The sequence below is a fragment of the Halichoerus grypus genome, chromosome 7, assembly GCF_964656455.1.
Source record: "Halichoerus grypus chromosome 7, mHalGry1.hap1.1, whole genome shotgun sequence".
In the NCBI taxonomy this organism is placed as follows: domain Eukaryota; kingdom Metazoa; phylum Chordata; class Mammalia; order Carnivora; family Phocidae; genus Halichoerus; species Halichoerus grypus.
In genome coordinates this window covers 42,393,197-42,420,798 of record NC_135718.1, presented here as the reverse complement: position 1 = coordinate 42,420,798, position 27,602 = coordinate 42,393,197, and the positions used below count along the sequence as shown (strand labels likewise).

The following is a 27,602-nucleotide window of genomic DNA, read 5'->3' as shown; positions in this document are numbered from 1 at the left end:
CAGATGCACACACACACATACACAAGCTAAGGTCTTGGTGATCAACACATGCACTAATGACTGAGACAGGCTCTCTTATGAACAGTGGCTATTTGGCACACATGAGCTGGGCAGTTGCCTCCATTGTTTGCTTACTTATGACCTCGGGCAAGTTACTTAACCTCTGAAAATCCAAACTCCTTGTAGAAAAACAGAGATGATGATGATGATGATAATAATAATAATAATAATAATAATAATACATATCCATGAAGCCCAGCTCACCAGCCCTCAATGCTGGGAAAGGAAGAGTGGCATGGAGAGAGGCCTGGGAGGGGCCTGCAAGGGGCAATCACACAAAGAACTAAGCTTCAGACCACCTGCTCAAGGGGGTGGGGTGTGTGTGCATGTGTGCAAGGAAGGGCCTGTCTTGGGCTTTAGCCAGGTGGGTGTCCCCTTACACACACCTTTTTGATTGTGTCCAGCATAGACCTCCCTCCATTCCATGGCTTGGTGGACTTGCGTATACAATTCAGGCTCGCCATGCTATGCCATTTCCGGTCCTCCAGCTTCCGGTGGAAGGCGTTGGCCAACATCAGGACGCTGTCATACAGGTAAAGGTTGGAGATCTGCAAACACAAAGGCAGTGAAACCCTTTCCACTGATGCATTTTCAGAGATGAGGAGAAACCAGCAGAGGTCTTGGGTGATCCAGGGTGCCAACACTAACAAGCGGTGCACAGTATCTACCACAATCCTCTAGCTTCATCCAAAAACTGGGCCAGGCAATGGAGTCGTAAGCAGAATAAGAACTAGCCCTGCTTCAGGAACTAGAGTGGGAGGTGGATGTGTCCATCAATAGGAGAACCAGCATGGTCAGCCCTGTGGTTGAGACTTGCACACAGGCTTTGTGCAAGATTAGAATGGGACATCTTGCTTGGGTGACACAGGATGGGGGAAGGATGGGCAGAAAGCTTGGTCTAGAAGGATTCGTAGGATAAAAGGCGGGGAGCATTATAGGGAGGCAGCGTTATGCAAAGGCATGAAGGTACAAAGAAGCAGGGTCAGGTAGGGCAGGGTCCAGCAGCACTGCCCGTGAAGGATCAGATATGAAAGATTTTAGGCTTTATGGACCTTACAGTCTCTTTCACAGTGCTCAACTCTGCTGTTATAGCAGAAAAACAGCCACAGACAACATATACACAAAGGATGTGTTAATAAATCTTTATTAAGAAATAAAGATTTAGATGAAATTAGATTTAAAAAAAATAGGCAATGAGCTGGATCCAGCCCGAGGACCACAAGTGGCCACGCCCTGGGTTAGAGGGACTGAACACAGTACCAAATGTCTGCATCAAAGGGTATCATAGAGAGGAAGTGGGATTGAGGGGGACGCAGGGATCAGGGATCTAGCCATGTTGAACCTTGTGGGCCATGCTAAGGAGTAACAACATAGGTGACTTCAGAGAGAAGGACGCCATTGGTGGATCTGTGCCCAGAAGTCAGATCTGTGTCTTAGAAATATTGCTCTGGTCCCCAGATGGGCCTCAGGTAAATGGTGGCCTGACTGACCCTGGCAGCTTATGGTGATGGAGATTCTAAGGCCACAGAGCCCGCTCTGCAGGGGCATCACCACCAGCCAGGGGATGCATTTGGGGATTGCAAGTGTTCACATATGAGAAGTACCCCCTGCTGAGCCATTTGCTATGGAGAGATGGCTCACGGAAGACACAAAACCCACCTCAGAGCTCCCAAGAGCAGGAGTGTGAGGGAGACGTTGGAACAGTGGTGAGGAGAGCAGCACCATAGCGCTGGTATCCAGGGATGGGACAGGTCTGGCTCACTCTCCTAACGGCAATTCAAGACCCTGATCTGCATGAGCCTGAACACCTGCACCTACTCTCTCAGGGGCCCATCCAGAGCCCTCTGCAGGAAGGAAGGCAGCCCTGTACTTCACATCAGCCCACTCCTCCATGGGGGTGTCATGGAGCACAAAGGGAGGAGAGTAAGGTGAGGGGTGGGGAGGAGGTGATGTCCACCCTTGTTCAGGTGTGTGGTCCCTCCTGGGTAACTGTTGCACAAACAACCATCAGCTGAAGTGGGTCAAGGGGATGATTCTTTACACACCTAAGCAGCGAGGTGTCTGCTAAAAATATTTCAGAAAAACAAAATCACTGGATATAAATAGGAGAATGTGTCAACCTCACAGGACTCCCAGGAGAATCAAATAAGATCCTTGGTCTGCAGAAAGAACCCTTACTGCCTCCCAGCCTTACCTCTCACCACTCCCCAGTATGGCCCTCATACCCCAGTACCTACTCGCCTTGTTCTCCACCTGCACTTTCTTTCCTCGTCTTGGACTGGGTGCCCCCAAAGCAGAGCCCCAGACAAGAGCTTGGGTAGCACCAAACACCCTCGGCAACTGACATCAGCGGTGGGCTACAGGAGCTAGTGCAAGACATCAAAACCATCTGCTGCATCATGACTGTCGAGCAACTCATGCTAACACCCCGGGGCGTTCCCGCCACAGCATGTCAAGCAGAGCTGACCACTTCTTCTGCAGGTGTCCGTGTGTCCTGGCCATGCCTGCAGAGCCCTGTCTTATCCACCTGCAACCCGCACCCTTACAGCGGGCACAGGACTGTGGGCCACTAAGGCCTGTGGAGGAAGGGGGTGGAGGATGGACAGGCGATGTTTCAGATGTGGCAGGAGTGTGCCTGGGATGACTGAGCACTGCTGACTGAGCCAAGGCCTCAGGCCGAGGGGAAGCAGGCATTTCAGTGGCTGGCACCCTGTTCCAGAGGCCCGCGGTACACAGGTGCTCACCTGACAGCAGAGAGCAGTCATTCCCATCACCGAGAACCCACCTCCCATCCTACAGGGAACACCAGAACTGGGTCTCCAGCCCTGGAGCCCTGGGGGCACATTTCCCCCATGAGAAAGACTAACCCACTCTCTGTGCTTGTCAGACCCCCCAGCTCTCAGGAGCTCCTACCACTGCAAAATGATTGTTGACATGTCCACCTCCCCTCTGGAATACAAACTCATAATGGAGATGTTATAGGAGAATGCCAGCTATGTAGAGTTGGCTTGGTTTATTTTATTTTTTCCAAAAGAATAACTCAAAGCTGAGAGTCCTTGATAATATGAAGATTTCTCTTCTCAAGACATTCATGGGTCTCCCAGCCACCCACTCCTAACTGATGCTATTCAACCAGCCGGGACCGTTTGACCCACATTATGTCCTATGCACACATGCACACCACTTGGGACAGCACCACCCCAGCTGTGACCCAGACTAGCACCCAACGGAATATCCCTTTTTGCCTCCGGCACTTCTATTCACAATGAATTAAGGTACTTAATGAGTGTATGAATGCAGAGAGGCTGGCAATGAAGAGGCAAAAACAGGATGTGACTCAGAAAGGCTAAACGAAGCCCTCAGTCCTCCCACAAGTATGTCTTCTGGGAAGGGTGAACGCATTTCAGGTCAAATAAACAAGCTTTCAGTTCAAAGGCTTTAGCAATGCTCTTTTCCAAGTAGACATATCTGGAAATATATACATATATGTTATAGATATAACATACATATATACATAAATGTGTACATATTCATATATAACTTGTAAATAACTTTTATATATATGTATATATATAACTTTTTTCTTACCATCTCTAAACACAGCATCCAGCACCAACCATATGGTTGGCATATGGTTGGTGCTTAATGTATACTTGATGGATGGATGGTGGATGGATGGAAGGATAAATGGATAGATGGATGAGGGGATGGGGAGGTGGGAGGGGGGAGGGGCAGATGGATGGAAGGATGGAGGGGGAGATGGATGGATGGACGGACAGACAGATGGACAGATGGATGGATGGAGGATGGATCTCTTGCTAAGAGGATATACACCAATCTTGGTTCCCCAAAAGAGAAAACAGTAGGAAGAAGAGACTGGCCACCTCCACTTTGACTTGGGAGAGAACTTCCTTTGTTCAAACACAACTTGCTTCTCATTTACAGCCTATTCAAAATGCCTTCTTGATCCCCATTTGGAGCTCCACCTTCTCTCACTCCTGTCCCTTCTCCTGGTCAGATTCTATGTCAGTACTTCTCCCTGTTGTAGGCAGACACTAACACCCTGTGTTGATCTGTGGCCCCGTCTTTGCTGTCCAACCTCAGCATCCTCACAGTTAGGTGATCTGCCAGGTTCACTGGTGGGGATGCAAAGAGAGGGAACTACCCTTCCAGTCTTGTCTGGAGACTGGAGATAGGACCTTTGGGGGAAAGATCAAGAGCAGATAGTAGAAACGCAGACTCTGCTTGGGGCTCCATCTGAGTCCTAACAGACATAAGGCAAGCCTTTTCTCAGGAGAGGTGGGTGGAGACCAAGTGTCAGGGCTTGGTCACGATGAGCCCCTGGACCAAGAGGAGTGGTCTGGAAGGAGAGAGACTCCCAGCTGCATGAACACTCACTCACTGTTGGGCTCAAGGGGCTAACAGCCCAAGCTGAGCTCCAGGCCACAGGGACAGAGAAAAGGGGCCTGGTTTGAAGGAATCCTTGCCTCTCTCCCTCACTTCTCAGTTAAGGCACAGCACAGAGCTCATTCACAGAAGACAGACAAGCAGAGCAGGTACTGTCACTATTTAAACCTTCATCCCCTCTGGCTGGCCTAGGGCCATTGCAGCACAAAAGTGACAAGGAACCAAAAAAAGCATTTCAGGTGAAAGTAGACCTGAGAAGCAGAAGACAGACCAAAGTTTGAAGCCAAGGACATGGCAGAATAAAGACCTGGATGCAAAGCAAAAGGCCTGGAACCAGGTCAGAGATGCCAGAGGGAGTAAAGTCAGAGGCAGACAAAAGCCAGAGCCAGGCAAGGGGCCTGAGGCTGGAGCCTGTGGCCTCCAACCTAGATGGGGACAGAGATGGAATAGAGCCCAGCTAGTTCAATTCACCACTCTAGAGATGTATGCCTGATTCCTCTTTCAATGCCACACCATACGACTCCGACTCAACTGTGTCTGCAGCTCAGCGGGGTGGCCTGGCAGGATGAGCAAGAGCTTTGGATTCATCCTAACCTGGGCCAGCTTTGTTCACTGCCATTCATTCCTCCAGTGCATGGATCTAGCAAGTGCTAGATCTAGTAAATGCTTACTGAATGGGTGACTTGAATCTCCACTTGCACTCACATGTTGAACAAGCCCGTTAATGCTCTGGATTCATCTCGATGACAATCAAATCCAATGGATCAATGCCCCCGGAGAGGGGCAGTGGGGGTGGCCCCGACTCACTTGCCTGAGAAATGTGGATGGTAGTACTCCTGTGTGCCAGGTACTGTCCTAAGCTCTCTGTATGCAGCTTCATTTTTGGGGGGAGCAGAGATAGGAAGAAATGGAGGCGGGGGAATAAAGGATCTACACAGGCTCCTAACTTCAATGTGGATGGTCTGAGAGCTCCTCCAGGGTGTCCCGTCTCTGAGCCCAGCACGGGTCTGGTACACAGAAGCCTCAGGACCACGGGAAACTGAACTTGTACCTGCCAATACCATTCACCCTCTCCTCCAGTGCCCCTTGGTCTGAAAGCTTTTCAAGGGCGAGCAGGAGTCATATCTGGATTTTGCAGCTGGTGGCTGGGAAGTCTGAGCGAGGATCCCCCTGAGCGTTACATGCCCAGCTCGGCCCTAAAGCTGCTCGCCTGGACACGTGTCCCTGGTCTCCTCCTGCCCCAGCAACGAAGTCACAGCTGCCACCGCCCCCGGGCCTGAGCCAGCCCTTCCGGGGCTGCATGGGCTGAGGCGCTACAGAGCTGCCTGTTATGGGGAAGGCCACTTCTCTACCCCCAGCGTGCTCCATAAAAGGTACCAACATAGGAAGGTCCAGAGTGGGGGCCTCACTATGCCCTGACTCGGGTTCCTGAAAGGGAGGTGGCTTGGCCCACTGCAGGGGAAGGTCTGACATTGGCACTGCAGGGCTGGCTCAGCCATAGGGGCCTTCCGCACAGCCCGTCCTGCAGTGAGACCATCCAGGTGGGCAGGAGAAAAGGGGAGGCAGGCAGAGATGACTAGAACAGGGGCAGCTGCAGCCCAGCCCAGGGGGAAAGCACCATGTTCTATACTCTGCCACCTGCTACCTGCCCCTGCCCAGACTTAGGGGTTTCAATCCCAAGGACGCTTCCTTATGTCCTCTCTATGTGATGACCTACCACAACCACAGCATGGCTCAGCTGCCCTCATTTCTCCCTAGAGAAACAGTAACCACTGCTTACCTCATCTCCCAGCCTTGGGCGCTCCCCCTCCCCCCGCCCACAGAGTTGTCTCTCTTGGAGGCACATCCTACCCTGACACATCGCCAAGGACTACACCCCCGTCCTTAGTACCCTGGCGGCTACCCTCTGCTCTGACTGAACTCTAACACTTCTCGCCTCCCACCCCTCCCCTCAGACACACTGAACTCTGCCCCTGCTCTCCTGGGCCTCTGGGTTTCTGCATATGCCATTTTTTCTAACCCGTACATGCTACAGAATAGAGATGAAACATCCCCATTTATTTAGAGTTTGTGGGAATTAAAGAGAGAGCTTTTGTGAAATGTCTAACACAGGAATCGGCACATAAGTGCATAATGAGTGTTTGTGGAATTAATGAATGTTAAATGAATAGATTTAAATCTGTTCTTAGAAAAAAAAACACCAAGGTAAAGCTACATCAAGGTATTTGCAAAGAGAATGCTTCTTAGAATATGACTTAGAATAGAGGATAGAGGCCACACTGGGAAAAGGGTATAGGAGCTCTGGAACGAGATGTTCCATGGGGAATTGTCCATTTCCAATCAGAATCTGGGGTATGCATTTCCAGGAGATTGGGGAGTGGGTGGGAGAAGGGATCCTGGCAAGGCTTGCATTTCCAAAGCCAATAAGCTATGCAGGAAGTGGGTCCTCAGGAGGGAAATAGGAAAGGTGAGGACACAATTCCGGGAGGTAGAGGACAGAATTTGGCCAGGAGCTCTTGACTGGGGCTTGCAAGCTCTTGAGAAACCCAGGTAGACCCTCCTGGCTGCTGGATAACCAAAGACCAATCGCATGAAGCCAACTGAGGACCCAGGATGGAAAAACAGATTTTATTTTTTTAAGAGTTAGCACCAGAACCCCTACTACATCAGTAACTATATTTTATTTAGGAAAATACCTGTGTCAGCACAAGTAAAGGCTACCAGTAAAATTATTAAGTTGATCTTCATGAAAAAATAAGGAGAATTTACTTTGGAGTCAAGACCCAGAGAGAGAAAATAGAGGATGGATAGGGAGGCCAGCAGGAAAGAGAGGGTGGAGCCTGAGGGGGAGGGGACAAGCAGGGAACATTCCCCAGCAGGAGGGGACTTAGGACCTCACAGGCTGTTTGTGCCACTACAATTCCAATAGCCCACCCTGCCCCCACCACATGTGACAGCATCTTTGAGACTTGGATTTGTCCATGAAGCCAAGAAAGGCACTGATTTCGCATCTGGGTCAGCCCTGAGTGAGGTGCAGGCCGCCCCATCAGAAGCCCGGATGATCCGTTTACTTACCTGAGTCCCCAGAAGCAGGATTAGGGCGAGGAGAAATGAAAATATAAGCCCCCCTGGGAAATACGCTAAGCTCTTCAGGAGAGCTATCTTCTTCTGATCCTATCTGGACCCCAGCAGGCAGAGACCTGTGCCCACCTCCCTCAGACCGGAAGGGAGAGGCCCCTGACGGACGATGGCCCTGCTGTGAAGCCAGCTGTCTGCCCTCCCGGCGCTCAGTGCATGTTTCCCTGTAGTAAATCTGAGGGTGCTCCAGCCTTGTCTCCATTATACTCCAGGGCCCAGGGAATTGTTGTGCCTTCACATTATCAAGGGAAGAATCATGCTTGAAGGCAAAGCAAGATGAATGGCCGGCCAGGGTCACAGCCACACCAGCTGCATCTCGACACCAGACCATTATCCACCCCACGCCGAAGATAGAAACCTAAGGAATGTTTTCATTAAGAAAGCCTGCATTTCCTCCAGGCTTCTAAGGAGCCCAGTGTTCTCTTCCCTCCATCATTAATCAAGCCAAGGGGACTGTTCAGGGGGACTGCACAGGGGCAAACAGCAGGAACTGACCTCTGACCAGATCCTCAGCCAGGCTCTGGTCATCCAGCAAGGTCACACAAGCAGCCGGCACAGGGTCCAGCTGGGAGGATGAGCTGATGCCCAGATGTCACAGCCTGAGAAATCCATACACAGGCAAGGCCTTTCTGGCAAACTGCTGCCAGACCCACCCCCCCACATCCTGAGAGACGGCACCACAGCCCGGCCTGAGGAGGGAGCAGATGGTGGCAAAGGGGATGGGGAGCTCTGCTCACCACCGAAGCCCAGGGGGTGGCGTGCAGGGTGGGGGAGGGGCAGTGGTCCACGCCCGAGGCTCTCTGGGCTCCAGACGCGCATGTGGCCCTGTGCCCCCAGAAGAGCAAGCGGTTGCAGCCAGAAAGACCTGTGCAATGGTCTCTGACAATGGCAGTGAGGCTCGTGCTCTGCCGTGTGCCCATCAGGCTTCCTGACTGACGGCTGCTATATATTCCATCTGAGCATTTAGGGTGAAAAAAGGAAAGCAGTGAAAGTGACGTGAAGTCCAAGGTAGCTATGGTGTGGGGTGGCTCACTGTCACTCCAGAGGAAAGGATTCTACTGACAGGTTGACAAACAACTTGGAACCAGAGAAGAACACAGAAAGCCCTCAAGAAATAGGGATAGGTGGGGAGAGGGAGTTCGGAAATGTTTTAATAGACTCAGTGAGGGAATCGTGAATCCATCTATCAAGCCATTTGACACTTTTAAAATGCACAAAGAGGAGAAATTCCAACTTGAGGGGCATTTTATAATAATACCGCATTAGTCCCCACAGCTTAATTCTAGGATCAGGCTCCACAGCGACCAGACAACACAGCTCATATCATGTGCCTGTCCCCCTTTGGAAACCCACTGGAATATAAATGGGGTGGCAATGTGACAATATGTCTGTTACTTCCATTGCAGCCCTGAAGTCACCGGACGGTGCGTTCTAAAGACGGAGTACTTTCCAGATTCTCCTCTGAGCAAGGTTGTCTGCGAAATCTTAGCAAAGTTTCAAGGTTCTTAGAGACTGGTTATCACTTTTATTACTGGCTGAGTCAGACAAGCCCTAAACTAACTTGTCAAGAAAACAAGAGTGAGAAACACCCAAATGAGACAGTGCTTTGTAGGGGAAAATAAACAAGAGCACACTGGTGAATGCAATGCTTTTGGAGCTACAAGAAGTCACTTATTTAGGTATTTCTCCTCCAAGGGACTTTCTTTGTACTAAATAGGAACCAAATTGATTTGCTATAAGAGGGCTGGCTTGGCTTTGGAGCACAGGAAGCCCTGGCCACAGGCCTAATAGAAGAAGATAGAGTTTCTGAGACCAGCTCAGTGGAGAAGCCAAGAGATAGACGATCTGGTAAAAACTCCCCATTCATGATGGTCCTCAGGAAAACTTCTAACCCAGAATTATTGTCCCAAGAGCAGCCGTCTGGGGGGAGAACTAAAAGATGGACTTGAGAACTCCATTTCCAAAAGGATTTTCATTAATTCCATCAAGACAAAGTTAATAATCCATGACACAAATGTTTTATTTTTTCTTGAGTTAGTTGTTCTAAACATGTCTTCTCGATAAATCTCACAGCTAGAGGCTAGTAGAAATTAGTTTGTCTTCTATACTGTCATTAAGAAATAAAGAAGTGGTAATAGCTACTAAGGAAACTCGAAGAGAATGGCTTGTAAATGAGATGAATCTAGGAGCTGCCCAAATGGTCCTTGGGCAGGATGAGGAAGTAAATCCGCATTTCCCTCTCGTCACACCCCCACTCAAGGCAGAAGCAACAAATGGAGACAGATTCCTTTAATAAAGTGCTTTATTTATAGATATATAAAGAGACTTCTAGAAACAGTTTAACTTGTGTTAAGACCTGCATTATTAACAGATCCAGCCCATCAGTCCTTATGGAGGGTCTCCAATGAGCAAGGTCTTGTAGGGAGGGCTAAGTGGGTCTCCCGGACGTGCCTCTCCTCTCCCACACAAGGCAGCTCTGATGGAGTGCCTGCGGGAGTGACGTGGACAGTAAGTGGTGCACGAAGCCCGTGAGACAGGGCTGGACCCATGGGACCCACTCTCCCACCCACTGTGATGCTTTGCAAGAGCATGCTCAGGAAGACAAGTGGACTATACCTTACAAAAAAAAAATGAGGCCATGGTCGGCCTTTCGGCAGACACCGAACGCACCTGACCACCTCCTCTGTAATGACACAGTTAATAGCTCAGTCTTGTCCTAGATGCTCTCTGTATGCTCCCTCATTTAATTTTCATTATGTCTCTAGGGAGAGACACTTTACCTTCCATTCTACAGAACAGGAAACTGAGGCACAAAATGACAAATAAATAATGATAATTAAATAATTCATTAGGAGCTAGAGTTACTGGGATTGGAACCCAGGAGATGTGGCTCTTGTGCTGCAGCTGCTGCTGCTACTAGTACCATTACTGCCCTGCTACTGCTACCAACGCTACCACTAATACTGTTGCTGCTGCTGCTAGTACCATTGCTGCCCTGCTACTGCTACCACCGCTACCACTAATACTGCTGCTGCTGCTGGTACTATTACTGCCCTGCTACTGCTACCAACGCTACCACTAATACTGCTGCTGCTGCTAGTACTATTGCTGCCCTGCTACTGCTACCGCCACTACCACTAATACTGCTGCTGCTGGTGGTACTATTGCTGCCCTGCTACTGCTACTGCCGCTACCACTAATACTGCTGCTGCTGCTGCTAGTACTATTACTGCCCTGCTACTGCTACGACTGCTACCACTAATACTGCTACTGCTGCTGGTACTATTACTGCCCTGCTACTGCTACCACCGCTACCACTAATACTGCTGCTGCTGCTAGTACTATTGCTGCCCTGCTACTGCTACCACCGCTACCACTAATACTGCTGCTGCTGCTGGTACTATTACTGCCCTGCTACTGCTACCAACGCTACCACTAATACTGCTGCTGCTGCTAGTACTATTGCTGCCCTGCTACTGCTACCGCCACTACCACTAATACTGCTGCTGCTGGTGGTACTATTGCTGCCCTGCTACTGCTACTGCCGCTACCACTAATACTGCTGCTGCTGCTGCTAGTACTATTACTGCCCTGCTACTGCTACGACTGCTACCACTAATACTGCTACTGCTGCTGGTACTATTGCTGCCCTGCTACTGCTACCACCGCTACCACTAATACTGCTGCTGCTGCTAGTACTATTGCTGCCCTGCTACTGCTACCAACGCTACCACTAATACTGCTGCTGCTGCTGCTGCTAGTACTATTGCTGCCCTGCTACTGCTACCACCGCTACCACTAATACTGCTGCTGCTGCTAGTACTATTACTGCCCTGCTACTGCTACCAACGCTACCACTAATACTGCTGCTGCTGCTAGTACCATTGCTGCCCTGCTACTGCTACTGCCGCTACCACTAATACTGCTGCTGCTGCTGCTAGTACCATTGCTGCCCTGCTACTGCTACTGCCGCTACCACTAATACTGCTGCTGCTGCTAGTACCATTGCTGCCCTGCTACTGCTACCAACGCTACCACTAATACTGCTGCTGCTGCTAGTACCATTGCTGCCCTGCTACTGCTACTAACGCTACCACTAATACTGCTGCTGCTGCTGCTAGTACTATTACTGCCCTGCTACTGCTACCAACGCTACCACTAATACTGCTGCTGCTGCTAGTACTATTACTGCCCTGCTACTGCTACCACCGCTACCACTAATACTGTTGCTGCTGGTGGTACTATTACTGCCCGGCTACTGCTACCAATGCTACCATTAATACTGCTGCTGGTGGTGGTACTATTACTGCCCTGCTACTGCTACCAATGCTACCACTAATACTGCTGCTGCTGCTAGTACCATTGCTGCCCTGCTACTGCTACCACCGCTACCACTAATACTGCTGCCTTTGCTAGTACTATTACTGCCCTGCTACTGCTACCAACGCTACCACTAATACTGCTGCTGCTAGTACTATTACTGCCCTGCTACTGCTACCACCGCTACCACTAATACTGCTGCTGCTGCTAGTACTATTACTGCCCTGCTACTGCTACCACCGCTACCACTAATACTGCTGCTGCTGCTAGTACTATTGCTGCCCTGCTACTGCTACCGCCACTACCACTAATACTGCTGCTGCTGCTGCTAGTACTATTGCTGCCCTGCTACTGCTACCGCCGCTACCACTAATACTGCTGCTGCTGCTAGTACTATTACTGCATTGCTACTACTGCTACTGTTACTGGCGTTGCTATTGCTACTACTACTAGTACTATTACTGCACTGCTACTATTGCTACTGTTACTAGCACTGCTATTGCTACTACTACCAGTACTGTTACTGCACTGTTACTACTGCTACTGTTGCTGCTGCTACTACTAGTGGTAGTACTGTTACTGCGCTGTTACTACTGCTACTATTACTACTGCTGCTACTAGTAGTAGTAGTACTGTTACTGCACTGTTACTACTGCTACTGTTGCTGCTGCTGCTACTAGTAGTAGTAGTACTGTTACTGCACTGTTACTACTGCTACTGCGGTTGTTGTTGCTGCTACCACTGCTGCTACCGCTACTCCCCCCGCCACAGGATCTCTGTGATGTCAGTCTTCCATCTTGCTCTTGATGTAGTGCCTGCGTGTCAGCAGGAACAGACAGAGGTAGGCAGGTGGCCAGGGTTCTTGGTCTGATACTGCATTTACCACATTTGATGATAACTAGCCACACACCTCAGAGCCGTGCCTCTGTTTACCCTCTTAATGGCTGTGGGTCATTTGAGTACGCCCTCCACTGGATTCCTCATCCGTCCTTCCAGTCTCCTTTTCTCTCCTGTCCTCCAGGATGCATTCTTTGCATCTAGTGTGTCTGATGTGCCCCCAAAGAGCCCAACCGCACCTTTTAGTCCATGATAAAACAAGTGATCAGAGGCCTTGATGAGAAGTACTTCCCCTCTCCTGCCACCCACAACCCATGCAGCGTGCACTTGTGCACTGGAAGGGGCCCCTCCCGTGCTCCTCAAGGAGAAGGAGTGCAGTGTGACCAGGCAAGAACTGGAAAAATTGATGGGGCAATGGGGCGGGGTGGGGGCAAGGCTGGAGAAGAATGAAGACCTTCAAGGAGAGAAAGCCTGAGGAGACGTCCTGGGAGTAAGACCCTCCCAGGGTCTGGCCACACAGAGAGTGACAGGGTGCCCTCACCCTCCTGCCCCAGGTGAGGATATGGGGTTGGGCACACACTGCTTGAGCAACATCATCTTGCTCTACTCCCATCCATCTAGACAGTGGGGGTGGTAAATAGAGGCCCGGAGAGGGGGACTTACTTGCTTCTGACTTCTTCTTCTAAGCTCTAGAGAGGAGGAAGGCAGAGCAGGCCAGCAGCATCCAAAAATATAAAATCTCGTATTAAGCACCTTCCACCCCTGGCCCATATGCCCAGGGCTCTCGAGTCCATGGGCCCTGCAGGGGCCTTTGTCCACTCTCTTGGCCAACCCTTCACCACCTTAGAAAGCCCTCAGACATTGTGGTGTCCCCCTGGGACAGTGTATATGGGGGCAGTGGGAATTACTCCAGCTAAAATCTGTGTCTGCTACGTTTCCTCATCAACCAAGAATATATTTCTAGTATTTACCATCTGTTGCGGCACGTTTCCTTCCCCCCTCCCTAAATATAAGATTTCAGAATGGATATGATGGTTTGGCAGATTACACAGGTACCCAGCCCACTGCAGAGATTCTAACAATCCCCCTCCCCAAAATGTGTACCCCCTGATAAGGTAATACCAAAATGTCCTGGGATGGAACTGATACTCAGGTGGCAGATACAGCATGTCTGTCCTGAACCCTCATTTCTACTCCTCATGCCTGGCTAGATAAAGAAGGTGTAATTATTTTCAAATAGTGAATGGCAAGCATATCACATGCACAAATTTCTGGGCAATTTTCGCAAACCCAATAGGGAGAAATTTCCTTCTGTTATGTGTTACCCACCAAGCATCAAATGAAAGTTTTCTTAAAGATTTTATTTATTTATTTGAGAGAGAGAGAGCATGAGTGAGAGGGAGACGAAGACACCATCTGAAGCAGACTCTGCACTGAGCACAGAGCCTGACATGGGGCTCGATCCCACAACCGTGAGATCATGACCTGAGCCGAAACCAAGAGTCGGATGCTTAACCACCTGAGCCATGCAGGTGCCCCCATATGAAAGTTTTCTCATGCACAATATTCTTAATGGAGAAGTGCATTCTGGGCTGCCAATGGACAGTCTCCACTGTGCTTCATTGTTATTCCCAAACACTTAGAGAAAAAACCACCTCTCACACTTGGTACACAACTCCACATCGTACTCCCCGGCCCCGAGAGAAGGTAACACTGATTGCGTATATGGCACAAGGTGTGGTAGAAGCACTATCCAGAAACACTGTAGCTGTTGCCTTGGAAGGAATGCAATAGCTAGGCACGTAGCGGTCCTACCCTCTTGCCTCTCCCTGTTCAGCTCTCCAGCAGTGTCCCGGTTGACCTAAACCTTAGCACTCAGCACATGAGCTGGGACAGTCCCTAGTTGTTTCACAAGAGCTATGTCTGTATTACTGACTTCCTACAGGGAAACCCCTAAAAGCAGATTCAAAATGATGACTCCCCATCCCCAGTCCCACCAAGCGAACCCATCACCCACAAAGTGGTCAGCACAGAAGCCTAAGAGACAGTAATCTCTTTCGTCCCTGAACATGTAACTTTTAAATACAAGAGGCCCCCAGCGAGCTAATAGGGCCTGTCTGCTGACAACAGGCATAACTGCCTGCTCGTGCTGCTCAGAGGCACTGACCAGTTGACTGGTTTCAATTTTAGCAAATGACAGGGTTCTAGTAATTAAAGTTGGTGGGCCACAGTGCTCAGCTGAAGCTGAGGCATATCTTTGCCCATTGCCCGCAGCAGGCCAAGGGCACGGGTGAGACCCCCCCCCCACTTCTGGAGGGAGCTCAGGAGGGGAGTACTGACCTGCAGCATCTGGAGGTAGCCTTCCTGGGGGTCACAGAGCAGGGAGGAGATGCGGTGGTTGTTCCTCATGCATTTCTGGTTGTCCTTTGCAGATGGGAAAATCTGCCGGACCACGGTCATCCTGCCAAGGGCGCTGTGCACCAGATCCAGGATCTCCGGGTCGCTGATTTCCTGGGAAGAAAACCAGACCCATGCTTACTCCTGAACTATGTCTGCAAAAGACCCCTCAGGAGGTGTTGATGGCCAACAGCCCGAATAGCTGGTGCCAAAGGGATCAAGGGATTGGGCCCACGTCACGCAGTTCATTAGTTGGTTATTTATAAATAATACTCACTAACCCTAAAATGCAAACAGGATTATTCAACAGCTTTCCTGAAGGCCAGAAAAAGATATCTGGCAGTCAAACCACCAATGCATTGGTTTCCATGGGGTCAAGCTCTGAGGAACCCAGGCTGTCAAATGTCATGGTAGGCATCAGCTGGAAGTAAAAGCTAAATTTCCTAATGGCGGTCATCTACCTGAGAGAAACAAACCTGGTTTTCTCTGACAAAAATGTAGTAGGTTTCCCTTAGTTCTTTAATAATTAGATTTGCTTTTTTTTTCCTTAAGATCTATATGCAAATTTTGAAAATATATCCACTCATTCATTCACTCATTCATTGCACAGAAACCTACCCAATATCTTCTGTGTGGTTTGTTCTGTATTAAGCCCTGGGGAGATGGCCTAACCCCACCCAGTAAAGCTCAAGGTCTTCATAGCATGAAATACGCTGAGTGCTGCCATAAGGAAATCTAGGGGCCAGGGAAACCCATTGTGCTTCCATGGTGGACGTCTGCTAAGCTCTCTACACACATTATCTCGTTTGGTGCTCACAACTCCAGGAATTCCATGAGGTAAATCCTATTGTTATCCCATTTTCACTGAGCACTTGCGAGCAGAGAAACAATAAAGGCAGCGGGCCACAGGGGGCTCCTTCCAGGACGAGGCTGAAGTTCAGCACTGAAGCTGAACCTGAAGGATGAACTTGTTAGGCGAAGTGCCCGTAAGTGTTATGTGGGGCAGGGGCAATGCAGAGCTGAGTTGGTGGCAGTGCTGCTGCTGAAGAAGGAGGCTGGCAGCGGGGGACATCCTGTGGCACAGGGTTTCCAGCAGAGGCAGCAGGGCAGGTGAAATCCGCCCCCACCCGCCCCCACTCCAGGCTTCCCCCTGCAGAAAAGAGAAGTGGTCAGAGGCAGCCCCGGCGCCGTGGGCTTGCCAGGGGGAGACGAGACAACAAGAAAGTAACAAAACTGCTTCAAGGCTAGGAGCAACACAGGAAAGACAAAAAATACAAATTAACATAAATCAAGGATATTGGAGGGGGAGTCAAGTTCAGAAAAGTTCTTGTCTTGTTTACTGTCTCTCAAACATGGCTAAATCGGTGGTTGGTTGCAAGTCAAGATTTTAACTGTGAATAACTATGCCTTAAAATAGGTCTTAAATCTTCTTTGCAGATGATACATTCTAGCTTTGAGATGATGAATTGATATAAATGGAGGTAAGAAGGTTAGAAATCACTTAAACCAGAACATAACATGTTGAAGGGTGAACTGTTAAACTATCTATTCCAGGAACTGTCTTAGGAACCTGATGTGAGCAAGACTGGCCAGTTGAAACCATATGCGGATCTGGGAGAAAGGAAGACAGTAAGACTAGTATCCTTTTAGATACAGTAAGACTTGTATTCTTTTAGATAGTTCCCACGAATGTGGAATTGCAGTAATCTCAAAAAAATTAAAGTGGATCTGGGGTTGAACCACTTAACTGTATTTCAGACAAAAGACTGTTTAAGGGAAGGTGATCTTGTTGGATTGGAATCAATAGACCAGAGGTGGGGAAAGTGCAAAGTGTTCACATCTCAGGGCTACCAGGTGAATGAGGCCAGAATGAACTAGGCTTCAGGAACCACAGCAGAAGCAGAGACCATAGCTGAGCAGGATGTTTGTGCTCTGCTCTTAGCTGCCCTGCTAACAGAGGCCCTGCCCTGAGCATAGGACAGTGGGGTGAGGGAAATCACATTCTGATCTAACAGTAAATAGGACTGTGGGAAAGGGCAAGGATGGACTAGTTAGCTCTCCTTGGACAAGGAATATGGAGAATTGGGGGAGGAAATTATTTTTATCTCGAAAAACAGAAAAACCATAAGGTCAGGAAGAACATAATTTGAATTATGCACAAGAGGGTTAATCAGAGCCCACACACCTTGGAGAGGAAATGGGGAGGTCACAAACCTTTTGTTTTTCTCACTTACTCTTTAATGGCAGAGCCACTGTAAAAGCTCTTTTATTAAACCTTTCCTGCATTCTCAGCTTCCTGGCTGGTCAGTGGCACAGAGCACTCCCTACTGCATCCCGAGCAGGACCCTGAAACTCTGTAGGGAGCCTGACTTACATGGTGCACAGTACCTTTCTGGAAAGCACAGCCATCATCTTCCCCGGCAACCTGCAGCAGAACCTGGGGTGAGTGGCTAAGTGAGCCAAGAGCAGCCACAACATAATCAGGGTGTGGGGGGGCGCTTTGCCCCTGCCCCCACTGCTGTGGTCCCTATACTGTTCTTTCTCCATTCTGCCTGCCCAGAACTCCTTGCGAACTTGGCACAGCTCAACCCTACCCATTAGCTGCCTTAGTGAGGATCTCTGTAGACCCCGTCTCCTATGGCCCAGTTCTCATCCAATCACTCTGGGTCAAAGCACACACACCGTCTCCCAGTGCACTCCTCCCTGACCCTGCACTTCTGGGCCCATCCTTAGCGTCCAGTACAGAGACAGTTCCAATCCAAATCTAAGAATCCACAGAAACAATTCCCCCAGATCCCTTGGGGGCAATGAAAAGGGTCACCTCTTCTCCCAGGGATGTGTCTTTCCCCTCGGAAAATTCCAACCCTGCATCATCAGTCAGTTCCACAGTAGCTCTGTGCCAGGACCTGCTGGGCTGTGCTGTTGGTCCCCCTGGGTCCCTTCAGTATCACAGGGCTACCCACAGGGATCCACTCACTCCCTGCTTGCTGCTATCAGCCGCTGCCTCCTGGCTTCCCACCAGGTCAGCCTCTGGACCGATGTGAAGACATCCAACGTGTGGGCCTTCCTCTGGATGCAGAGGGCAATCCAAGCAGCGAATATATACAACCCACTTGGAGAACAAACACTCCCTTTGTCCCAGTTGACCATTCCTTCCAGATAGCGCTGCTGATGAGCAACAGAAGAAAGACAATGTGTATATACCATGTGACCTGCACTACCCTCACTCAAGTTTGTGAGTCTGCAGCGGCAGCAATAACGCGTCATATCCAGATGCCAACTGGGATACAAAGGCTTGAAATAAATCTCACCTTTATGACTTTGTAAGTTTATACTGTGAAATTGATCTTAGGCACAAACATTACATTAAGTATGAATAATAAAAGGATCAGTGTGCCTTCTGTCAAGCTAAGAAGTAAAGTATATGCTGCATCTTGGTTGGATGCCTCCTCCCCAAATGCTTACCCCTTCCTCCTCACCAGCAGCTAACTTTGTCATGCTATGACTTATGTATGTAGCCCAAATAATGTATAACTTTGTCTTATACATTTTATTGAGCTTTGTGCAGGTGAAACTGTCTGCATGTCCCCCTGCAATTGCGTTTTAACATAGTCATTCTCAAACTTTGCTGTGTATCTGCATTACCTTGGGAACTCGATAAAATACAGAGAGGTCTAACCCTGTCCCACTTCAACAAGCAAAGCCTCTGTGTTCTCCTTGAGCTCTCCAGATAATTACAATACTCATGAACATTTAACATTTTGTAATCTGTCCACGGTGATGGGTACAGCTTAGTTTACTTATTTACACAACTGTACCCTATTGCCCTGTATGACTATGCCACCATTTATGTACCCTAGTGTTCCTTACCATTGGAATATCTTTGTTTGCTATTACAAAGCTTCTGTGCACATTTTTCTTGTGCATATGTGTTGGTGCACTTGTGTAAGAATTTCTCTAGGGTATATACCTAGAATTAGAAGTCCTCAATAGGAGAATATGAGTATGTTCAAATTCACGAAGGAATACCAAATTTCCAAAGTGATTGCAACCATTTATGATCATGTGTGGTAAAGAGAGCTCCTACGCCCTTGCCTGCACCTGACATGATTGTAGGACTTCCTAATATTTGTCAGCCTGGTGAGTAGGAATTGGTATATCATTGGATTTTGATTCCACTTCTCTAATTCTTAATAGGGTTAAATAGCTTTTATATATTTATTTATGAATCATTTGTGTTTCCTTTCTTGCATTTGTGTTTTTGTCCAGTTTCCACTGGGTTGGGTCTCTTGCATATCGATTTGTGGGACCTTTTTTTTAAAAATTCTAGATAATCCTTTGTCACATGTCATAAATATCTTCTCCACTTTCTAGAATGTTGGGCAGAACTGGTCTATACACTCATCTAACCTGGTGTTTTCTTTGTAGGAAGATTTTTATTACTGATTAAATTTCTTTTTTTATATAGGGAGGGATTTTGCTTGTTTCTCTTTCTTTGCCCTAAGTCATTTTTTCTTCTAAAAATACAGCCGTGTTGTCCAAAATTTCCAGTTGATTTGCCTATGTTGTTCACAATGTCTCTCTGCTTCTTCACTCTCTCTAATGCATCTAATGCTACGTGCTCTCATCCACTGCTAACAATATTTATTTGTGCCTTCTCTTATTTTGATACTAGAAATTTATTTTATAAATTTTTTTTTTTTAAGATTCATTTGAGAGAGAGACAGGGAGAGGAGAGCGGGAGAGGGTGAGCAGCAGGAGAGTGAGAGAGAGAATCCTAAACAGACTCTGCACAGAGTGCGGAGCCCAACACAGGGCTTGATCCCATGACCCCAAGACCGCTACCCAAGCCGAAAACAAAAGTCAGACACCCAACCAACTGAGCAACCCAGGTACCCCTAAATCCTTTTCAAAAAGTAAGTTTTGGCGTAACTGATACTCTCTTATGAGTTTCTATGGTTTTCTATTTCATTAATTTCTACTCTTTATTATTTTTCTATTGTCTTTGGATTTATTAGGTAGCTATTTTTCCAACTTTTTAGGTATGAAGCTCAGCTGTGGAATCTTACACCTTTTGTCTTTTCTAAGAAAGTAAAGACAATAAATCTACACCCAAACATTGCTTTAGCTGTGTCCCACAAGTTATACATATAAATTGTAGCAGCCTTTTTAAAATCCCATTTTGATTTATATTTCACCCATAAGTAATTTAGTACGGATTTTTCAAAAATTTCCTAACATGAGGATATTCTTAGTATCTTCCTATTGATTTCTAACTTTAATGTACTGTGACCTGAGAACATGGATTGTATAAAGGTAATCCTTTAAAATGTATTGAGTTTTGCTTTGTGGCTTATCATGTGGTCAATTTGCGTGAATGTTTCGTGTGCATTAACCGTCCCGTTGTTGTAGGTTTCAGTGGCCTGCTTTTAGGTCCATTAGATTAGGAATTAGTCTATTTCTGTCTGAATTCAGGCTATATTTTCAAAAGTTCAAAAAAACATATTTTCAGTGTTTTATTAGTTATGCACATGTGGAAGACTATAACTCCTTGCTGAATTGAATCTTTTACCATTATTTAGATATCCTCTTTATTTCTAGTAATTCATCTTGCCTCCTACTGTATCGTGTCTAATATTAATACAGTGACACCAGTTTTATTTTGGTTACTAGCTGCCTGCTCTAACTTCTTCTGCCTCTTTGCCATCCATCTTTCTCTGTCTCACACTTTAGTTGGAGACTATTAGAAGCAAAATATACTACACGTTTTTTACATCCATCTTTGACTTTTTAGTAGAAATCTTAAACTACTTATATTGGACTATGGTTACATACATTTACATTGATTTCTATCATATTGTTTCTATTACATATCTTCCTTTTTATTTTTCTTCTTTTTTACTTCCCCTTGGAATGATTTTTCTTATTTTCATTATTTTACCCTCTTCTGGAAGTTATGTTCTCTACATTATTCTTTTCTTGGTTATCTCAGATATTTTAAAATGCATACTAAACAAAGCATGAAGTTAATCAGTATTCCTACTCTCTTCTCCAACATTTATTTCCAATTACCATCATCCCAACTAATGTGATAATAATATCCAGTATTTTAATTCTATTTTTTTAGGCCTTCTTATGACATAGAATTCCTGTTACTTTATAGAGTTAATATCTTTCCATTTAACCAATATTTATCAATGTATTTGTCAGGCATTCTTTTCTGAACTCAAACTGTACATATGTACTCCTAAGGTACATCATTTAGAATTTCCTTTAATGTCATTTTGTGAGTGATACACTTAGTTTTTGTGTGCTGGAAAACGTCTTTTTTAAATCTTACTCTTGAAAGATAAAAGTCTAAGTTGATGACTAGTTTCTCTTAGTACACGAAATTTTCTAGGACACTGTCTTCTGGCTTCCATTTTGTCCACTATGTCAGTTTCCTCCGGCTGCAATAACAAATTATCACAAATCTAGTGGCACAGAATGACAGCACTGCATTCTGTCACAGTTCTGAAGGCCAGAAGTCCAGAGTCAGTCTCACTAGGCTAGAATCAGATGTTGGCAGGGATGCATTCCTTCCAGAGGCTCTAAGGGAGACTGTTCCTTGCCTCTCGAAGCTTCTGGTGGCTGCCGGTACATCTTGGATTATAGTCACATCACTCTAATCTCTTCCTCTATAGCCATATTGCCTTCTCTTCTCTTAAATCTCCCCTTGCATCCTTTTATAAGGACACTTGAAATTGCATTTAGGGCCCACCCACGTAACCCAAGATAATCTCCCCACCTCAAGATCATTAACTTAATCACTTCTGCAAAATCTCTTCTGCCATAGGGCGCCTGGGTGGCTCAGTTGGTTAAGCGACTGCCTTCGGCTCAGGTCATGATCCTGGAGTCCCTGGATCGAGTCCCGCATCGGGCTCCCTGCTCGGCAGGGAGTCTGCTTCTCCCTCTGACCCTCCCCCCTCTCATGTACTCACTCTCTCTCATTCTCTCTCTCTCAAATAAAAATAAATAAAATCTTTAAAAAAAAAAAAAAAAATCTCTTCTGCCATATAAGGTAACACGGTTTCCAGGGATTAGGCCCTGGATATCCTTGGGTGCCATTATTCAGCCCACTAACTTCAGATATTAGGAATCTGTTTAACTGCCATTCCTTTGAAGAAGACCTGTGTTTGCTCCCTGGATGCTCTCTAGATGTTTCTTTGTCTTTGGTGTTCTACAGTATCATGCTAAATGAGATCTCTAGGTATGGATTTTTTTTTTAATTTTTATCCTTAGGTTTTCTAGATCTGGGGTTTGGTTTCTTTCAATAATTTCAGAGAATTCTAGACCATACTATCCTTTCATATTATTTCTTCCCCATCATCTCCTATTTCCTTCTAGAAATCCAGTATTATCATTCTCTCTTCCATGTGCCTTCATCTCGCTTTCATATTTTCCATCTCTTTGTATCTCTGGGCTGCCTTCTAAATAATCTCTTCACATTTTCTAGTTCACCAATTCTCTCTCTATATGTGTCTACTTTGATAGTTAACTCATCCTTTATCCTTATCCTATTTTTTAACTTCAATGATCAGGTTTTTAATTGCCTGAAGCTGTTTTAAAAATTTTTTTTAGAAAACTTTTAGAAAAACTTTTTTAGAAAACTTTAAAAACTTCATTTTTAGACGGCTTTTATTCCTTGCTTATATTTTCCAGCATCTCTTTAATTTTTTTAACATATTTAAGCATACTTATTTAATAGTCTATGTCAGATAATTCTAATATCTACAGTTCACTTCAGGTCTGATTAAACTGTCCTCCCCCCACCCTGGCTCTCATTCATGGCAGTTTGTTTCCTTCTTTCCTTCCTCCTTCCATCCCTCTTTCCCTCTTTCTTTCTTTCTTTCTTTCCCTTTCTTGTGCGTCATCTTATTTCCCTCAGAACTTCCTTATGAATCCCTTGAAGTCTGACTCAAATTTGTATTCCTTCAGGGAATATTTGTGCTCACTTCTACAACCTACTTAGGAGCATTACCAATCTATAACCCCTGAAGCTAATATTAAACTTTCCTCTGAGCTTCGTTAGGCACCACAGGTGGTATGACTTGGGTCATAAACCTGCATGGGGCTCATCCATTCTTGAGAAAATTTACCCCCTCCACGCAACTCCAAGATCAAGAGAGAACATTTTTCTTCCTCTTCCCTTCTGCACAGTGAGTTCATTTCTAGTTAACCTTTATAATGAGAATCTAAGTTTCTAGCTTTATGACAAAATCTCTCATTAAGCCTCACATCTGATTGGTTCTTACATTGGTCTCATGAGTTCTATGCCCCACATAGAAGAATAAAAGCTCAAGGTTTCCACAGTTTGGCCAATAGATTCAAGGCAAAACCTAAATTGGAAGCTCATGTATTTCCCAAAGTTTCAATTTTCACTTTATATCTGGCCTCTGTGGACATTACTTTTGACTGCTAAGTGATCCATTTAAAAATATTTTTAGAGTATATTATACCCAGCCTTTCTAGTTCTTTTCCATTTGGGAGTATCATTCAGGCTAATTATTCTTCCAGAAAGACATACTACTAATCCTTTTATTTAGAATTTTCTTTCTTTAGCATATGACCCCACTCTTTTCCTGGGACACACACCTACCTCCCAAACTCCTCATATGTTTTGGCTGTGTGACTAACTAAACCTCAGTTATCATGCTACAATTTCTATTTGCTTCATTTGACTGTCTTTCCCTAAGTTCATTGTCATTAATATTAGAAGGAGGGCTATTTCTGAGGGGCCAAAGAGAAGTATGTACAATTTTTGTACAAATCTCCATTTGGTCAAATCCCAATTGTATTCTTCAATTATCTCCCAGTTGTATGTCCAAAAAGGTAAATATTCTACAGTTTCCAAATTATTTTGTCTGTTACTCCAGAAATATCCCCCCGAAATATTCTGTTACCTTGCCCTCCTACAATCTAATAGCTTCCCCCCATAAATCCTCTCTCATCAATACTGCTCACTCAAAAGATCATCTCTGTGAAAGATGATGGCGTCTTGGACTGGGGTTGTTGCAAACAGATCATCTTTAGATAGAGCTGAAATGCAGAACCTAGAGCACATGTTGACTGATGAGATTGGAACAGAGTGATGGCAAAGTACCACTGAATCCTTTCTCAATGTAAGAAATACTTGTAGTTTGATAACAAAACTATTGTAACAACTAAAACAAGTAGAGAAGAAAACAGGGATAGAATTCCCGGGGAACATCCACTCTTCTAGGCATTGGGACAGGGAATGGAGGGTGGCGGGAGACTCTTATGCCTTGTAGCATACTTAAAGGAAGATTTCTATGAAAGCAATAAAATGGGAGACCGAATAATAAAAATACTCACTCCATCTAATTTTGTACTGAACATGCACACTGAAACTTAGACCATCTTCATTTTGAGTCAGATAAATTATCAGGAAACCTCTACAAATCTCCATGTACAAAGAGCTAAGTTAAAGAAAAGTCAGACAAATTCTAAAGAAAAGCCAATCCTGACATCCTCTCAGGTGTTACTTAATCCACTAGATGAAAGCCAAACTGTCCTTCTTAGCGAGCACAATAAGGAACAGAATAAGACCTGATTGCCTCCATTCAGAAGCAACGTGTGTCTTCAGCTAGGGTCTCTAGCTGGCTTCCAGGGGGCTCGCCATTCCAAAAAATGTTAAGTATATGTGTGCATTTTCCTGTGGAGAAAGCCCATGGCTGTATTCGATTTTCAAAGAAGGCTTTGATCCCAAAAAGCTGACAAACAACCAATACTGAAGCTAGTAATTGTTCTGCTTGTCGCTAACCGTGAGAAGAATGAAAACAATGAGGACACCATCAACAGGATAATTGGGAGACACAAGAGTTTTCGTGTCTGTCCCACTCAGCTGCTTCTTCCTCATTTCCATTCAGACCTCTGAGGTAATAACAATGACAACAAAAGTACAACCAGAAGCAATGGGATTTATATGAGGAACTACTATGCAGCTATGAAAATCACTGGATACACTTACAGTACTACATTATTACCTGCACCATGTAGATACTAGAGGTAAGGAAAACAGACAAGAAAGGAAGAAAAGGAAGAGCAAGTTACAGAATGATACCTCGAATACAGGACATTTATAGTTAAGATACGTGCAGCAGTAAAAAGAGATGTGGAGGACATACACCAGCTTCAGGAGAGTGGTTGCCACTGTGGAAATAGAGGGGGCTAGCAAACAGATTTGCTGTCTACCTGACAGTCTTACCCCTCCTCTTCTATGCTGGAATAACCGTGTGTGAACAGGTGCCCTTCCTTCCACCTTGGGATTTGAGGTGGTGGGAGGTGATCAATCCCTGTACCCAGAACCACATGTGCATCCTGCTTGGTCTAAGCCAACCTGGGTGTTCCTACTACTCTAGGCAGTTTGGGGAGAAGGTTCATGACTCTATTTCTGTTTGTTGAGATATGAAGGGGTTCTCCTTGAGGGATTCTGAGAAGGTTTGCTCAATCTTAAGATGACCACCAAGAAAACACAGCACCTTTCTACCTCTGAAGGTTTGAGTCATGGGGAAATTCCACTTAATGGCAGGCTGAACACACTGAACACAACCAGACAGACCAAGGATCCCGGAGGAAACTAGTTAACAGCTAAATCATCCTGCCCTCATGACCTACCTATGAGCCTTCTCTAAGGTGAGATGATAAAGCCTCAGATCACTGAAGGAAACTGGATTCATATTTTTCTGTTACTTGTAGTAAAAAACAATCTGACTGACCCAGAATTTAATGGGATTTAATGTAAGCAGGTCCAGAACAGACTTCAATTATATCTGAAATGGTCAGCTTCTTCAAAATTGAGATGTCAAATACGGCAAAATTTCAATGGTGAACATGTAGGTATTTGTAATGTCATGCCCTATATCTTTTATGCCCCTTGGAAATTTTTGTTTGAAACAGAGAGAATCACTGCAGAAGTCTGACTCCATGTCTGTTTAAGCACAAAGAAGTTAAATTTTCATAATGAGGAGAATTCTTCAAAACAGCAATTAAAATGGTAAGGATCTCCTTTTTCTAAATATACACTTTGGCAAATCCGATGCAAAACTCATGCACAAATAAGTTTCTGTCTGATCTTTAAGACTTCAGTAAACTTTTGGAACCTTATGATATCAGGGGAAATATTATTAAACATTTATATAGAGCTCTAAACTTATATAGGGCTGTGTAATCACATTATTAGTCATTTCCTTTTATTCTTTAGAAGGGCCTAGATCTATCAAACATCTGTGATACCAGCATTATTCCATCTCTGGAGAAATAATAAAGTTTATTTCCCTCCTAACAACCATGGTGCCAGTAATCTAAAGTTGATGATAGTAAGGAAACTTCACAGACAAAGCTGGCTTGAGAGAGAAAAAAGGAGGATTCAATAGAGTCGTGATGGAAGATTTCCTCCCAACAAAGTCAACAGGCTTTCTAGAATATCTGCTGCATTCAGATCCCTACGGGGCACTTAAGACAAGGCAAGCTAAGGCTCCACAGAGACCAGGACATCCTGGTGAGGAAGAGAGGGTGGGAGGAAGCTGCCAAAACTTGGTGCTGGTTACATCTCCAGGACAGAAAAGGTGGCAGGAAAGCACTTTCTGAGTGGTGGTTTTGACCAGAGACACCCTGTCTCATTCATCATCCCCTAAAACCTCATGGGGTATGCATGAGTCTCCCTGTTTTACACGGGATGTAGAAAATTGCCATAGAGGATGCCCTTCCTCCCCAGTGTGGTCCATGGGCCAACAGCATCAGCATCATCTCTGAGTTTGTTAAAAAAAAATGCAGAATCTCTGGGCGCCTGGGTGGCTCAGTTGGTTAAGCGACTGCCTTCGGCTCAGGTCATGATCCTGGAGTCCTGGGATCAAGTACCACATCAGGCTCCCTGCTCAGCAGGGAGTCTGCTTCTCCCTCTGACCCTCCCCCCTCTCATGTGCTCTCTCTCTCTCTCTCTCGCATTCTCTCTCTCAAATAAATAAATAAAATCTTTAAAAAAAATGCAGAATCTCGGGCTTTACCCTGGACCTATCTAATCAGAATCTGCATTTTGACCGTTAGGCATGCTCAAATTTAAGAAGCACTGGTCTAGGATATTATGCAGTGAAGTGAAGAGAGCGTAGGCTCTGGAATCCAATGGGTTTGGGTTCCAGTCCTGGTTTCTCCTCTTCCTGGCTGCATAACTTGGACAAGGCACTTAATTCCTCTGTCATCTGTAATTGGGTAACAGTACTTCCCAGGGGTTTGACTGAATTCAGTGACTTTAACGCAATGGGATTCAACATGTCTAGTATGGAGCCTTGCAGTGAACATTCCTTATCCTTCTAACTCAGAAGCTAAAGCTCTTCATACATCCTTTGAGATCCAGCAAAACATGGGCCACAGCCTGGCCTCAGGGC

At 46.1% G+C, this 27,602-nt stretch overlaps 1 protein-coding gene across 2 annotated transcripts in view; it reads right to left on the bottom strand.

Moving 5' to 3' along the window:
• GRID1 (glutamate ionotropic receptor delta type subunit 1) overlaps nt 1-27,602 on the bottom strand; it is a 702,575-nt gene that overhangs the window by 210,553 nt on the left and 464,420 nt on the right. For both annotated transcript variants that reach the window (XM_036079322.2, XM_078077489.1), the window contains exons 6-7: nt 15,103-15,273; nt 447-608 (exon numbers count right to left, since the gene is read on the bottom strand). In XM_036079322.2, coding sequence (XP_035935215.1) covers nt 447-608; nt 15,103-15,273 — 333 coding nt within the window. The remainder of the gene's footprint in view (nt 1-446; nt 609-15,102; nt 15,274-27,602) is intronic.